This window comes from Podarcis tiliguerta, assembly GCF_965153285.1.
Source record: "Podarcis tiliguerta genome assembly, chromosome: 5".
NCBI lineage: Eukaryota > Metazoa > Chordata > Lepidosauria > Squamata > Lacertidae > Podarcis > Podarcis tiliguerta.
The window spans coordinates 53,570,760-53,583,120 of NC_139538.1; the positions used below are offsets into that span (position 1 = coordinate 53,570,760).

At 42.0% G+C, this 12,361-nt stretch overlaps 1 protein-coding gene across 6 annotated transcripts in view; it reads left to right on the forward strand.

The window, feature by feature from the left end:
* SPADH (spermadhesin family member) overlaps positions 1-12,361 on the forward strand; it is a 43,100-nt gene that overhangs the window by 15,581 nt on the left and 15,158 nt on the right. For 4 of the 6 annotated variants that reach the window (XM_083439612.1, XM_083439614.1, XM_083439613.1 and 1 more), the window contains 7 exons: positions 6,545-6,571; positions 7,489-7,515; positions 8,372-8,528; positions 9,672-9,862; positions 10,717-10,797; positions 10,911-10,955; positions 12,104-12,145. In XM_083439612.1, coding sequence (XP_083295738.1) covers positions 6,545-6,571; positions 7,489-7,515; positions 8,372-8,528; positions 9,672-9,862; positions 10,717-10,797; positions 10,911-10,955; positions 12,104-12,145 — 570 coding nt within the window. The remainder of the gene's footprint in view (positions 1-6,544; positions 6,572-7,488; positions 7,516-8,371; positions 8,529-9,671; positions 9,863-10,716; positions 10,798-10,910; positions 10,956-12,103; positions 12,146-12,361) is intronic. The other 2 variants (XM_083439616.1, XM_083439617.1) reach the window with 2 other exon arrangements.

Below are 12,361 nucleotides of genomic sequence, written 5' to 3' on the forward strand. Positions count from 1 at the left end.
CAGATGGAGCCAGAACACAATCAACTAGGCAGCTTCCTAGTTGTCCCCATTCTCCTCCTTGCTCAGCTGTACAAAGCTAACACTGAGACTAAGAAGGAGAAAGAAACTGACCAGCAGTACCACCTCCTGGACTTGCACATAGGATGGTGGGCAGGCAGGCAGGGGGTGCGGCTGACAGCAGAATGAGGTTGGTGGGGCAGTGCCCAATTTGCTTTCACAAATCAGCCTGACCCAAAGGTAGATTAATATTTGTTTTGACACAAAGTAGAAACAGAATAGGCTTTAAGCCTTTGAAAAATGTGTACCCCTGCATCCCCCCCAGTAAAAAGCACTGCGTTTAATCATATTCAGGGTAGGCTCATTTATTTCAGTGGAACTACTCTGAATATGACTAATGTTGGATATAACCTTCTGATGAGAAGATGAGAGTAAATAGGAACAAAATTAGGACAAAACTTGAAAAATTGTGATATCCTGGTTTATTTTAGTATGTGTAGAGCCAAAACACTGGATCCCAAGGGCTACACATCCTCTGTTTCATATAAGGATATTTACAATTTTCTTCAGAACAGCAGCTAACCTTGGTCAAGAGTCCTCCTATGTTTCTCTTCAGTGGTCTAAGGTTATTAGATTCTAAACACACTTACGTCTCTGTTGCTTGTCCATTTATGACAACATGCTGGGGTGGTAAAACGTGTGTTATTCAACTGAACTTTACTCCACAAATATTGATAAAGGTTGCTTTTCTTATCAAATTCTTTTCTCACAGCTCCAGAGTTGACAACCGAACCCGTGTATAGTAAGTTTCCAATCGAAATCTTTATTCTTATACTTTGTCCAAAAAGGGTATGAATTAGAGAGAAGCAAGTCTTCAACTGAATAATCAGACATTCAGTTGCAAATCTGTTGCCTTCTCTCTGTGTTCATGCAGTTAAGAATAATGAATACCCAGTGAAGAGGGCCCTCTTGAAATAGAAAACATCTCTGATCACAACTAGTTATTGTTCAGTTTCTGTTAATTGATTCTCATGGAAACTTACAGATTCTGGCTTCACACAATTAACTCAAGGCAGTGTCAATTTACTCTTGGCAGAAAGCCAAGGTCTGCTTGACCTAGAAACTACTGACTCTGATTGGTTAACGACCAGCACTCAACTCTGTTATCTAGGAATGCTAACTCAGTTTGGTGTGTTGGGTGTGTTAGGAGTAGGAGTTCTGTGTATGGTTAAGAGAGAGAGAGAAAGAAAGGATTTATTTTGCTTTGTTTTGTATGCAGAAACTCTGCTGTTTTCTTTTCCCTTTTAATAAATCCTGTAAATAGTTATTCTGAGTCTAGCTGACAAGTCATTTCCACCTCAACTAGCTTCTTCGCTGTGCAGGAAAACTCTGCTACGTTTGGGCTAACGCCATTAGAGCTATGCCTGACACTTCAAAGTTCCATGAGGTTATGGGTATTGTGCTGCCAGCCTGAGTTGTGGTGGTGTCAGCATCAACGGTGTTGGTTCCAGAAGTTCCAGAAGTTCCAGACACTGGCTGGTTCCTGACTGTTGTGATCTGGTGACGCAGTGGACACAAGGACAACAGACGCAGCGTGTGAATGCTGGTTGCTGTGGTTCCTGTTTTCTCTCTCGGTGGTCGTGAGTAGCTGGTTCCGGGTTCCAGGGACATCGCTCTCAAGATGGCCTCACAACCAGTTCAGATGGCTTTTGAGCGTTTGAATGACTCCAATTACTTGCTGTGGTCGGAACGCATGCAGGCAGTGCTGCAGAGGGATCGTCTCTGGCAAGTGGTGAGTAAGTTTCCTGCGAAGCCTGATGATGAAGACCTCGATAAAGACCAAAGAGCAAGGGCCACAATTGTCTTGGGGCTGGAAGATTCCCAGTTGCCGTATGTGAGGGGAATCAAGACAGCTAGAGGTGTGTGGCAAGCACTTAAAGAACTCCATGTGCGTGAGACAGCGGTTTCCAAGCTGTTCATTCGCAAGGCATTGTACAAGGCAATGTTACAGCCTGGGGTTACAATGCAGGAACACCTACACAGTTTACAGTTAAAGTTTGTTGCGCTACAGGAAAGAGACTGTGCATTAGACCAGCAGGAGAAGGTGGCTATTATTTTGAGTTCTCTCCCGGAAAGCTGGGATAATTTAGTTTTGTCTCTAGAAGGTTTACAGGAGCGTGATTTATCAGTCAGTTATGTCACTGGGCGTTTGATTGAAGAATGGCAGAAGAGGCAAGAAAGGTCGTTTGCTGCAGAGGCTTCTACAGGCGGGCGGTTTGGAAGGAGTTCTCATGCCGTGCCAGAGGTGACGCAAAAGCAGCGTACAGGTGAGGAGTCAGCGTTTGCTGTTAGGCGTTGTTTCCGATGTGGGTCTTCAGCGCATCTAAAACGACAATGTCCGGAGTTGGTCAAGTCTCAGTGGCCGGTGCAGGAGCAGAGACGAGATCAGCAGCAGCAGCAGCGTAAAAACAAATTCTTCAAACGAAAACAGTCGGCTCAGCTGGTGACCGCAGAGGTCAAGATTGCTGATGAGAAACAAGCTGTCTGGGTGGTCGATTCGGGAGCGTCTCGGCACATCGTAAATTCAGATGAATTGTTTGTTTCCAAGAACTCAGCACAGCGCAGCAAGGTGGCTCTAGCAGACGGAAGTACTTCCGAAGTGATTTCGGGGGGTGCAGTTTTTGTTCCTTGTCTTCGTGAATGCCTGCAAAATGTACTTTGTGTACCTTCATTAAGGAGCAATCTGATGTCTGTAGATTGTTTGCTAAAAGCTGGGTTTAAAGTGTATTTTGAAGGAGACAGTTGCATTATTAAGAAGGCTGGTGAGATTTTAGGCACTGCTAAGTCAGAGGGAGGCTTGTTTTGGCTTAAAGCAGGATCTCAAGTTGCAGCAGTAGTCAGTAAATCTCAGCCTGCAGTGAATAACAAAGCTATACATGACAACTGTGTGCACTTATTGCATAGGAAATTGGGGCATGCTGGCTGGAAAAGTATACTAAAAATGTCTGAATTGGCTGATGGGGGTGATTTAAAGAGTTGTAACAAGTACCTTGATTGTAATGTTTGTAAAAAGGTTAAAACCCACAGAGTCTCTTACCCCAGAAGTGACAGAGTTAGTGAGTCACCGCTACAGCTGGTTCACATGGACGTAATTGGTCCATTTGCTGTAAGCAGGGGTGGATCGCGTTTTTCATTAACAATTGTGGATGACGCCACGCGTTACTCTTGGGTTTTTCCCATGAAGAATAAGGGTGACGTGTTCACTAAGTTTAAAGGCTGGGTGGCATCTGTGGAAAGATTTCTGTCCCTTAAACTCAAAAGGATTCAGACGGACAGAGGTGGCGAATTTATGTCAAATGCTTTTAGAGATTGGTTACAAAAGCGTGGCATTGGGCATAGAAAAACGAACGCTTTTTCCCCAGAGGAGAATGGTGTTGCAGAGCGAAAAAATAGGTCTTTACAAGATATGATGTTTGCCATGCTTGATGATGCTGATTTGCCCATGTCTTATTGGGGGGAGAGCATGCTCACCGCGTGTTATCTCCAAAATAGGCTCTTCCATCAAACAATAGGTACAACTCCGTACTTTAAATTGTTTCACAAAAAACCCAAAATTGACCATTTGCATGTGTTTGGATCAAAAGCCTGGGTATTAATTCCAAAACAAATGAGAAAGAAGGGAGATCCTAAGACCAAACAGTTAGTGTTTGTGGGTTACCAGGAGCTGGGAAAAGGTTTCCGCTTTGCTGAAGGGACAAATGGCATTGTGATCTCCAGGAATGCCAGTTTTTGTGAACATAGTGGCTGGGAGAGACTACATGCCAATACTGAGGTTTGGTTTGAACCTTCTCAGGAGCTTCATGACTCTGAAGGTAAACATAGAGAATCAGAGTCTGAGGGGGAGGAAAGTTCAGATAAGAGCTCTCAAGAAAGTGGAATTAGCCAGAGACCAGTTGCTAAGCAACAAAAGAGAGGTCGTAGTTCTGAGGAGGAAAGTGGGTCAGAAGAAAAATTTTCTCCCAGAAGATCTAAAAGACAAAACAAAGGAGTGCCTCCGGTGCGTTTTTCTCCGGATACTGCAAATGTGTTTAGTGTAATTGCAGAGCCCAAGAGTTTTCAGGAGGTGTCAAAGTTGCCAAAAGAGGAGGCAGAGCTCTGGAAACAGGCAATGGAGGAAGAGATGTCCTCTCTGAATGAGCACAAGGTCTTTACACCAGTAGCAGCGCCTGAGGGGGCAAAGATTGTAGGCTGCAGGTGGGTGTACAAACTTAAACCTCTGGTGACAGGAAAGTACAAATACAAAGCTCGTTTAGTGGCTCAAGGATACTCTCAGAGGCCTGGAAAAGATTATGACGAGACTTTTTCCCCTACTGCTAAGGCGGAAAGTGTAAGGCTGATTCTAACGCTTGGAGCAAAGAGAAAACTACTGTTAAACCATTTTGATATCCAGACTGCATATTTACATGCATCAATATCAGAAGACCTGTATCTAGCTGAACCGCCTGGTTATGAGACAGGTTCCAATAGAGTGTTGAAATTAAACAAAGCTCTATATGGTCTCAAACAGGCTGCAAGATCTTGGAACAAATGTTTCCATGAGGCCTTAGTGTCATTTGGTTTCAAGCAAAGTACAGCTGACAATTGCGTTTATGTACGTGGTACAGGCAGTGATCAAGAGTTTTGTCTGATTTATGTAGATGATGTATTGTATGCTTGCAAAACTGAGAAACAAACTAAAAGGTTTGCTAAGCAATTGTCCAGTAAGTTCAAAATGAAAGACTTAGGCCCGGTTAGGACATATCTAGGGTTGGAAGTGTGCTGGGCCCAAGATGGCAGCTGCCTAATTAGTCAGCAGAACAAAGTTAAACAACTACTGACTACATACAGGATGCAGGATTGCAAAGGGGCAGTGGTGCCTATGGATCCAGGTTTCATAAAAACACTTCATATAGATGAGAGTCCTGAATTTGAACATCCTGATGTATATCATTCTGTAATTGGAAGTTTATTGTATCTAGCACAGTGGTCCAGACCTGATATTAGCTATGCAGTAGGCATATTAAGTAGATTGGTCTCAAAACCCACACTAAATGCCTGGAAAGGGGTAAAACAAGTTCTGAGATACCTCAAACAGACAATTGGCTATATGTTACAATTAAATTCTTCAGAGGATGAAATGTTGGTTTGCTATTGTGATAGTGACTGGGGAAATTTGCCAGATAGAAAATCTGTCACAGGACTAGTCATAATGGTCGGTGGAGCTTTAATCAGCTGGCGATCACGCAAGCAAGACATTGTAAGTGTGTCATCAACGGAATCTGAGTACGCCGCATTGAGTGAATTGTGCAACGAGGTGATTTATTTCAAGCATTTGTTAGCAGATTTAAATGTAAATTGTGGAGAACCAGTACGAGTTTACATTGATAATCAGGCTTGTATAACCTTAAGTAAAACAGAGGGTTTCAAATCACGTTCCAAACATATCTCTGTAAAATACCAAAATGTACGTTGCTGTGTACAGGACAATATAATCACATGTACTTATGTATCAAGTGAAGAAAATGTAGCAGATGTATTAACTAAACCATTGGCAAAGATAAAGAACAAGCAAATGTGCAAGAGTTTAGGTTTGCTGGAAAAATAATCTCCTACATAGGTGTTATTTGATGTTAATTGTCCAGCAGAATCTGTGAGGGGGTGTTCAGTTTCTGTTAATTGATTCTCATGGAAACTTACAGATTCTGGCTTCACACAATTAACTCAAGGCAGTGTCAATTTACTCTTGGCAGAAAGCCAAGGTCTGCTTGACCTAGAAACTACTGACTCTGATTGGTTAACGACCAGCACTCAACTCTGTTATCTAGGAATGCTAACTCAGTTTGGTGTGTTGGGTGTGTTAGGAGTAGGAGTTCTGTGTATGGTTAAGAGAGAGAGAGAAAGAAAGGATTTATTTTGCTTTGTTTTGTATGCAGAAACTCTGCTGTTTTCTTTTCCCTTTTAATAAATCCTGTAAATAGTTATTCTGAGTCTAGCTGACAAGTCATTTCCACCTCAACTAGCTTCTTCGCTGTGCAGGAAAACTCTGCTACGTTTGGGCTAACGCCATTAGAGCTATGCCTGACACTTCAAAGTTCCATGAGTTATGGTGTAAAAACACTGCAATCTCTGTTAACTGAAGGGCTTTACAGGCATTTGGACTTATGTCCACCGCCTTTCTCATCTTCAAGGGAAGAGAGAGGCAGCAGGGGTGATTTGAGAATAGCCCTCCCCTCAGGCTGTAGCAGGAGCAATGCAAAACAGGGCACCTCAGTCCCAATCTCTCTAGGCCAGCGATGGGACGCCTTTGGTTCTTCACTTAAAAGTCCTTGACTTATAAATAAATAAATTACTTTTCTGTTCTTCTGTATCTCTTCATTACATTTGCATGCAGAATTCAAGTATAAGATATAATTTTAACTCTTTTGTGTAACAAGTAGTTCATTTTTTAAAATGAACATAGTAGAATGTGGATATTTAAATTTGCTGACCAATGTTCATCTTTCTTTAGCAACAACTCTTCCTCCAGAAACCACTAGTGAGTACCTACCTTTTTGCATGTAATTTTGCCACAGTGAACAGCCATGGGAATAATGTAGTTTCAGGCAGAAGATACAGCATGGAATTAAAACACAATGCCTTCTTACATCCCTAATAATAATGGCATCTCAGGACCATCTGAGTACAATCGTGGTTGATGCTTTTTGGTGCTGAAAGAACGCAAAGCAGGAAGACCAACAGCAGATGGAGCCAGAGCACAGTCATCTAGGCAGCTTCCTAGTTGTCCCCATTCTCCTCCTTGCTCAGCTGTACAAAGCTAACACTGAGACTAAGAAGGAGGAATCTGACCAGCAGTACCACTTCCTGGACTTGCACATAGGATGGTGGGCAGGCAGGCAGGGGGTGCGGCTGACAGAAGAATGAGGTTGGTGGGGCAGTGCCCCATTTGCTTTCACAAATCAGCCTGACCCAAAGGTAGATTAATATTTGTTTTGACACAAAGTAGAAACAGAATAGGCTTTAAGCCTTTGAAAAATTGCATATACAAACACACACACAACTGAAAGCATGGTCATCTTGCACTGGGATGTAAAGTTAACATTTTTGTTCCTTGCTTTCTGATCATCGCCTTCTGAGAAATCCTATATTTCCAACCCCCTGAATTGGGTGTTCCCAATGTGCTTAGGTGAAATTTTAGTCCTAGATGCCCGGGGTCTGAGGGAAGATCTAAAATGCAGTGCTAATGTTGCTGTAGAGGAGATTATCTCTACAATACCTTGCGCATAATGACAATTGAGCCTGGCTCTACAAAATGTTCTGTCTGTGTTCTTCAGTGCCCTTTCAGTGTGGTGGCATCCTCTTGGAAACTTTGGATATATCCATGGCCCTTTTTTAAAATGAACATAGTACAATGTGGATATTTAAATTTGCTGACCAATGTTCATCTTTCTTTAGCAACAACTCTTCCTCCAGAAACCACTAGTGAGTACCTACCTTTTTGCATGTACCGGTAATTTTGCCACAGTGAACAGCAAAAGGAACAATGTAGTCTCTTAGCCCCACTCACCTCACAGAGTGTTTGTTGTGAGGAAGGAAGGGAAAGGAGAATGTTAGCTGCTTTGAGACACCTTCGGGTAGTGATAAACAGGATATCATATCCAAATCCATCTGAGTACAATCGTGGTTGATGCTCTTTGGTGCTGAAAGAATGCAAAGCAGGAAGACCAACAGCAGATGGAGCCAGAACACAATCAACTAGGCAGCTTCCTAGTTTTCCCCATTCTCCTCCTTGCTCAGCTGTACAAAGCCAACACTGAGAAGGAGGAAGAAACTGACCAGCAGTACCACCTCCTGGACTTGCACATAGGATGGTGGGCAGGCAGGCAGGGGGTGCGGCTGACAGCAGAATGAGGTTGGTGGGGCAGTGCCCCATTTGCTTTCACAAATCAGCCTGACCCAAAGGTAGATTAATATTTGTTTTGACACAAAGTAGAAACAGAATAGGCTTTAAGCCTTTGAAAAATTGCTTATGCAAACACACACACAACTGAAAGCATGGTCATCTTGCCCCCGGATGTAAAGTTAACATTTTTGTTCCTTGCTTTCTTTGTTCTCTGAACAAATGATCATCGCCTTCTGAGAAATCCTATATTTCCAGCACCCGAAATTGGGTGTTCCCAATGTGCCTAGGTGAAATTTTAGTCCTAGATGCCTGGGGTTTGAGGGAAGATCTAAAATGCAGTGCTAATGTTGCTATAGAGGAGATTATCTCTACAATACCTTGCGCATAATGACAACTGAGCCTGGCTCTACAATATGTTCTGTCTGTGTTCTTCAGCGCCCTTTCAGTGTGGTGGCATCCTCTTGGAACCATATGGATATATCTATGGCCCTGATTATCCTGGAAATGGCAGGCTGATGCAGTGTGCCTGGGAAATTAAAGCTCCAATGTTTTACAATAGAGTTGTTTTACAGTTTAAAACAGTTGGTTGGAAGTAAGTATTTGCATTGTCGTAGTCCTTTCTGTACATTTGACTGATTAATTTCTAAATCTGTTTTTGCAACCAGTAAAATGCTCCTAAACAACATGGAGTTTTGTGCCATCTTAAAGACCGACACATTTAAAGACAAACAGCATTTAATATTCTTTAGTCTTTAATGGCCTTTGGGCCAGACCTTTTACACAGAACCTTCATTGTTTTTTGCTGCAACAGCCTTACATGGCTTTCCCTGTGGATATGGTTAAAAATGTTTGAGTCTAAGATCATTTTTGATGTCTAGAACAATCAAGTGAGGTAGCCAGATCACCCAGGACCAGATACGGTCATACCTTGGAAGTCGAATGGAATCCATTCCAGAAGTCCATTTGACTTCCAAAACGTTCGAAAACCAAAGCGTGGCTTCTGATTGGAATTCATGGAAGCCCCATCGGACATTTGGCTTCCAAAAATAGTTCACAAACTGGAATAGTCACTTCTGGGTTTGCGACTAACAGGAGACAAAACATTCGGGAACTAAGCTGTTCCACTTCCAAGGTATGATTGTACATAAGAAGGCAACGGGCAAGATACAATTCAGAGTTTTTCAATCCAGTCCCATATACGTATATACCTGATATTGTTCACACAAATGCCTACAATGAGCCCCAATGAATAAGGGAATATTGAATGGAGAATAGAGGGGGAGAATGGAATGCCTCTCTCACACACATCCAGGGCTTTTAATTACTGTGAAGAATATGTATTACTTAGTATTTTTGTTTTTATAATACTTATACTGTGACATATAATATACATTGCATTACATGTACCCAACAACTTAAATCAGATGGTATCCGTCACAGCTTGGTAACTTAAAGCTTTCTCCCAATGCCTATCTACATCCATATAACTTAGAAAACATTGTTAAAATCTGACTGTAAATGTGAGGCTGACCTCATATTTTTTCAAATACTCAGGTTTATGGAGAATGATTGAGTGTATTTCCAATATTTGGTAATCAATTTTCTGCCAGTCTCTCAGCATAATCTAACATGCCATGTCTTGAGGAATTGCTAGTTGCGAGGAACAAAAATAGTGTTTTTACGTGGCTCCATTAATATGAATAATAAATAATAACTTCTAAATTTGCATCTACAGTTTGAACTGCCGCACAGACTATATTGCCGTCTATGATGGTGGCCTGGGCTCATCAAGACAACTTGGAAGAATTTGCTTGGCTACCCGTCATGTATTTATATCCACTTCAAACACAATGACTGTTGTGTTGTACAGAAATTCCTTTAACGCAGGACCATCATTTACTGCTTATTACTATACTACGCCACAAGGTAAAATGTGATTTTTAAAGTCACCTATTAATCAACAATTATATTCAATCTGCTGCTTTCATGAATGGATCCTTATGCTTCTTTAAAAATTGCATAAGAATATATAAAAAGAGTCCTGCCTAATAAGACTGAATATCCTCATAGCCCATCATTTTGGGAAGTCCAGAAACAGGACTTCAAACCTGTTGCATTTACTGGGTCTGTTCACACGACGGTTTATTGTGGACCTGTGCTCACGCATGCATGTTTTGCACAGCATCTACATGGCACAGTCCTCGTCAAAATGCAGTCCCATATTATTTTCCTAATTAATCCAGATTGGGTGGGTGTGGATCTGGTAAATGGTAAATGTGATAACGCTAAATGTGTACTAAATGGTAAAAAAATATGAAACGGCATATAAGGACATCAGGGCTGGTTTGGGAGGTGACTGGGATGGCACTGGATTCTTATGGTTGGGAAGGAGCTGAATTTTCCCTAGTGTGGGTAAATGTTGCTTGAGTAAATAAGCTTCTCTACCCTGGTCTGCCACTTTTTCGGCCCTTTTGATTTCATTTGGGCAAGTACTGGGGACACTTCTGTGGCAGTGAAGTAGAGGGATTCATCACCTGATCTCTCTCTCCAACCCCTCTTTCCACCCTTGGAGAGGAAGATACAATGCCATTATTATTAAAAATACATTAAACTTCCCTTCTTTTATTTGTCTTCTCATTCCCCAACAATTCACCTTTCATTCATTCATAAGTAAATACTATATGTTAGATCATCTAATGGTCAAACAAAATTCACTGCCACAAAAATGGGGTTTCAATGTAATATAGTTCTTAATAATTTTTATTCCTTTCTTTTGCAAGAAACAACCACAGGACCCATCTTGCAAGAAACAACTACAGAACACATTTTGCAAGAAACAACCACAGAACACATTGATCCTAGTAAGAAGAATCTGCTAGCTATTTAAAAGCATTAGTACAATATACAGTTTTGATTTCATTTTACTGCACCATTTTTCTCTTACTCTGTTACTTTGTTTCTCTTCATGAACTAGCTTCTGTCACCCCGGAAGCAACTACAGAAGCAACTACTGCTACTGGTAAGAGTCCTCTGACTCCCATACTAAAGTACTAAATCCTAATCCTGAGTATGTACACACAAATATCATAGAACAGGTTTCTCATGCAGAGCATCTGCTAACTAGAAACCTGAAAATTAGGTGGTGCGTATATTTTAAAGAGCCTGATCTGTTGATGGCAATCACAGACTGTCTGGAGAAGCAAGCACAAATCTCTTCCAGAGATTTCCTTGACTTCTATTTCATTTGTATCCCATTGTCTATGACTCTGTTCCTCAAGTCTGGTCTTGAAACAAGCATAGTCACATCCACCTTGCTGAAACATCCTCCTTGAATATTTGCTGAAATATTCTCCTTGAATATGGGGCTAAGGTGTCATGCGAATAATTTATGTTAATGTGGTAGGTGTTGGAGTCGCCTCTGCAGAGGTTATTCAGTTCCTCTTAGTACCTGACTTATAATCATTAGATTGTGGTAACTGGAAGCAATAGGTATTGAGCTGTATTTGAAAGCATGTCCAGTGTAAGTAGATAAATAGGTACCACTCCGGCGGGAAGGTAAACGGCGTTTCTGAGCGCTGCTCTGGTTCACCAGAAGCGGCTTAGTCATGCTGGCCACATGACCTGGAAGCTGTCTGCAGAGAAACACCAGCTCCCTTAGCCTACAGAGTGAGATGAGCGCGCAAACCAGGAGTCGTCCACAACTGGACCTAATGGTCAGGGGTACCTTTGCCTTTTACTGAGCTGTATTAGACATGGCATAGCAACCTGGATTTGGGTTACAGCTTTACTCCCCATTTCCTTTCTTCGAGGGACAAACTATCACCAGCTTTTTATAAATCTTCCATTTCTAGCCTGATGCAGTAGTGCTGAGGCTAGATGCTTCTTGGGTTTGAAGGTCCACTGAAAAATATCCAGTCTTAGTTACACTGAGTAGTAAACCTTCAAGCCCTTACTACAAGGATTGCCTCTTGTGCCACAGATCCTTTCCCCAAAGATTCTTGGAAATTTTAGCTTGTTTAGGGTGCAGAGAACTGTTAGGAGGCCCCCATTCCCCTCTCAGAGCTACAGTTGTCAGAGTTCCATGGAGAGAAGGTTTGGTTGTTCAATGTTTGGCTTAATATTAACGCATTCTACCACAATCTGATTGATTCTGTTCTTTCTTACTAGTTCTATCCACAACTGGAGAACCGACCACTATAGTCACACAGTGTAAGTCTGCATGTAGAAACTTCTTTTGTGACCACACAAGGAAATAAGACACACAGATTGGGTGAACTGGGCCACATTTAATTTAACACTGCAAATCTGCAGAAGGGAACCAGGTCAACCTCAGACATCTCCCTCTGCTCTCACGGAGGGAGATCTGATTATTTCTGTGCCCCACAGGACAGTTCCCCCAAGGGGCACAGGGTTGCTGGCTTCATT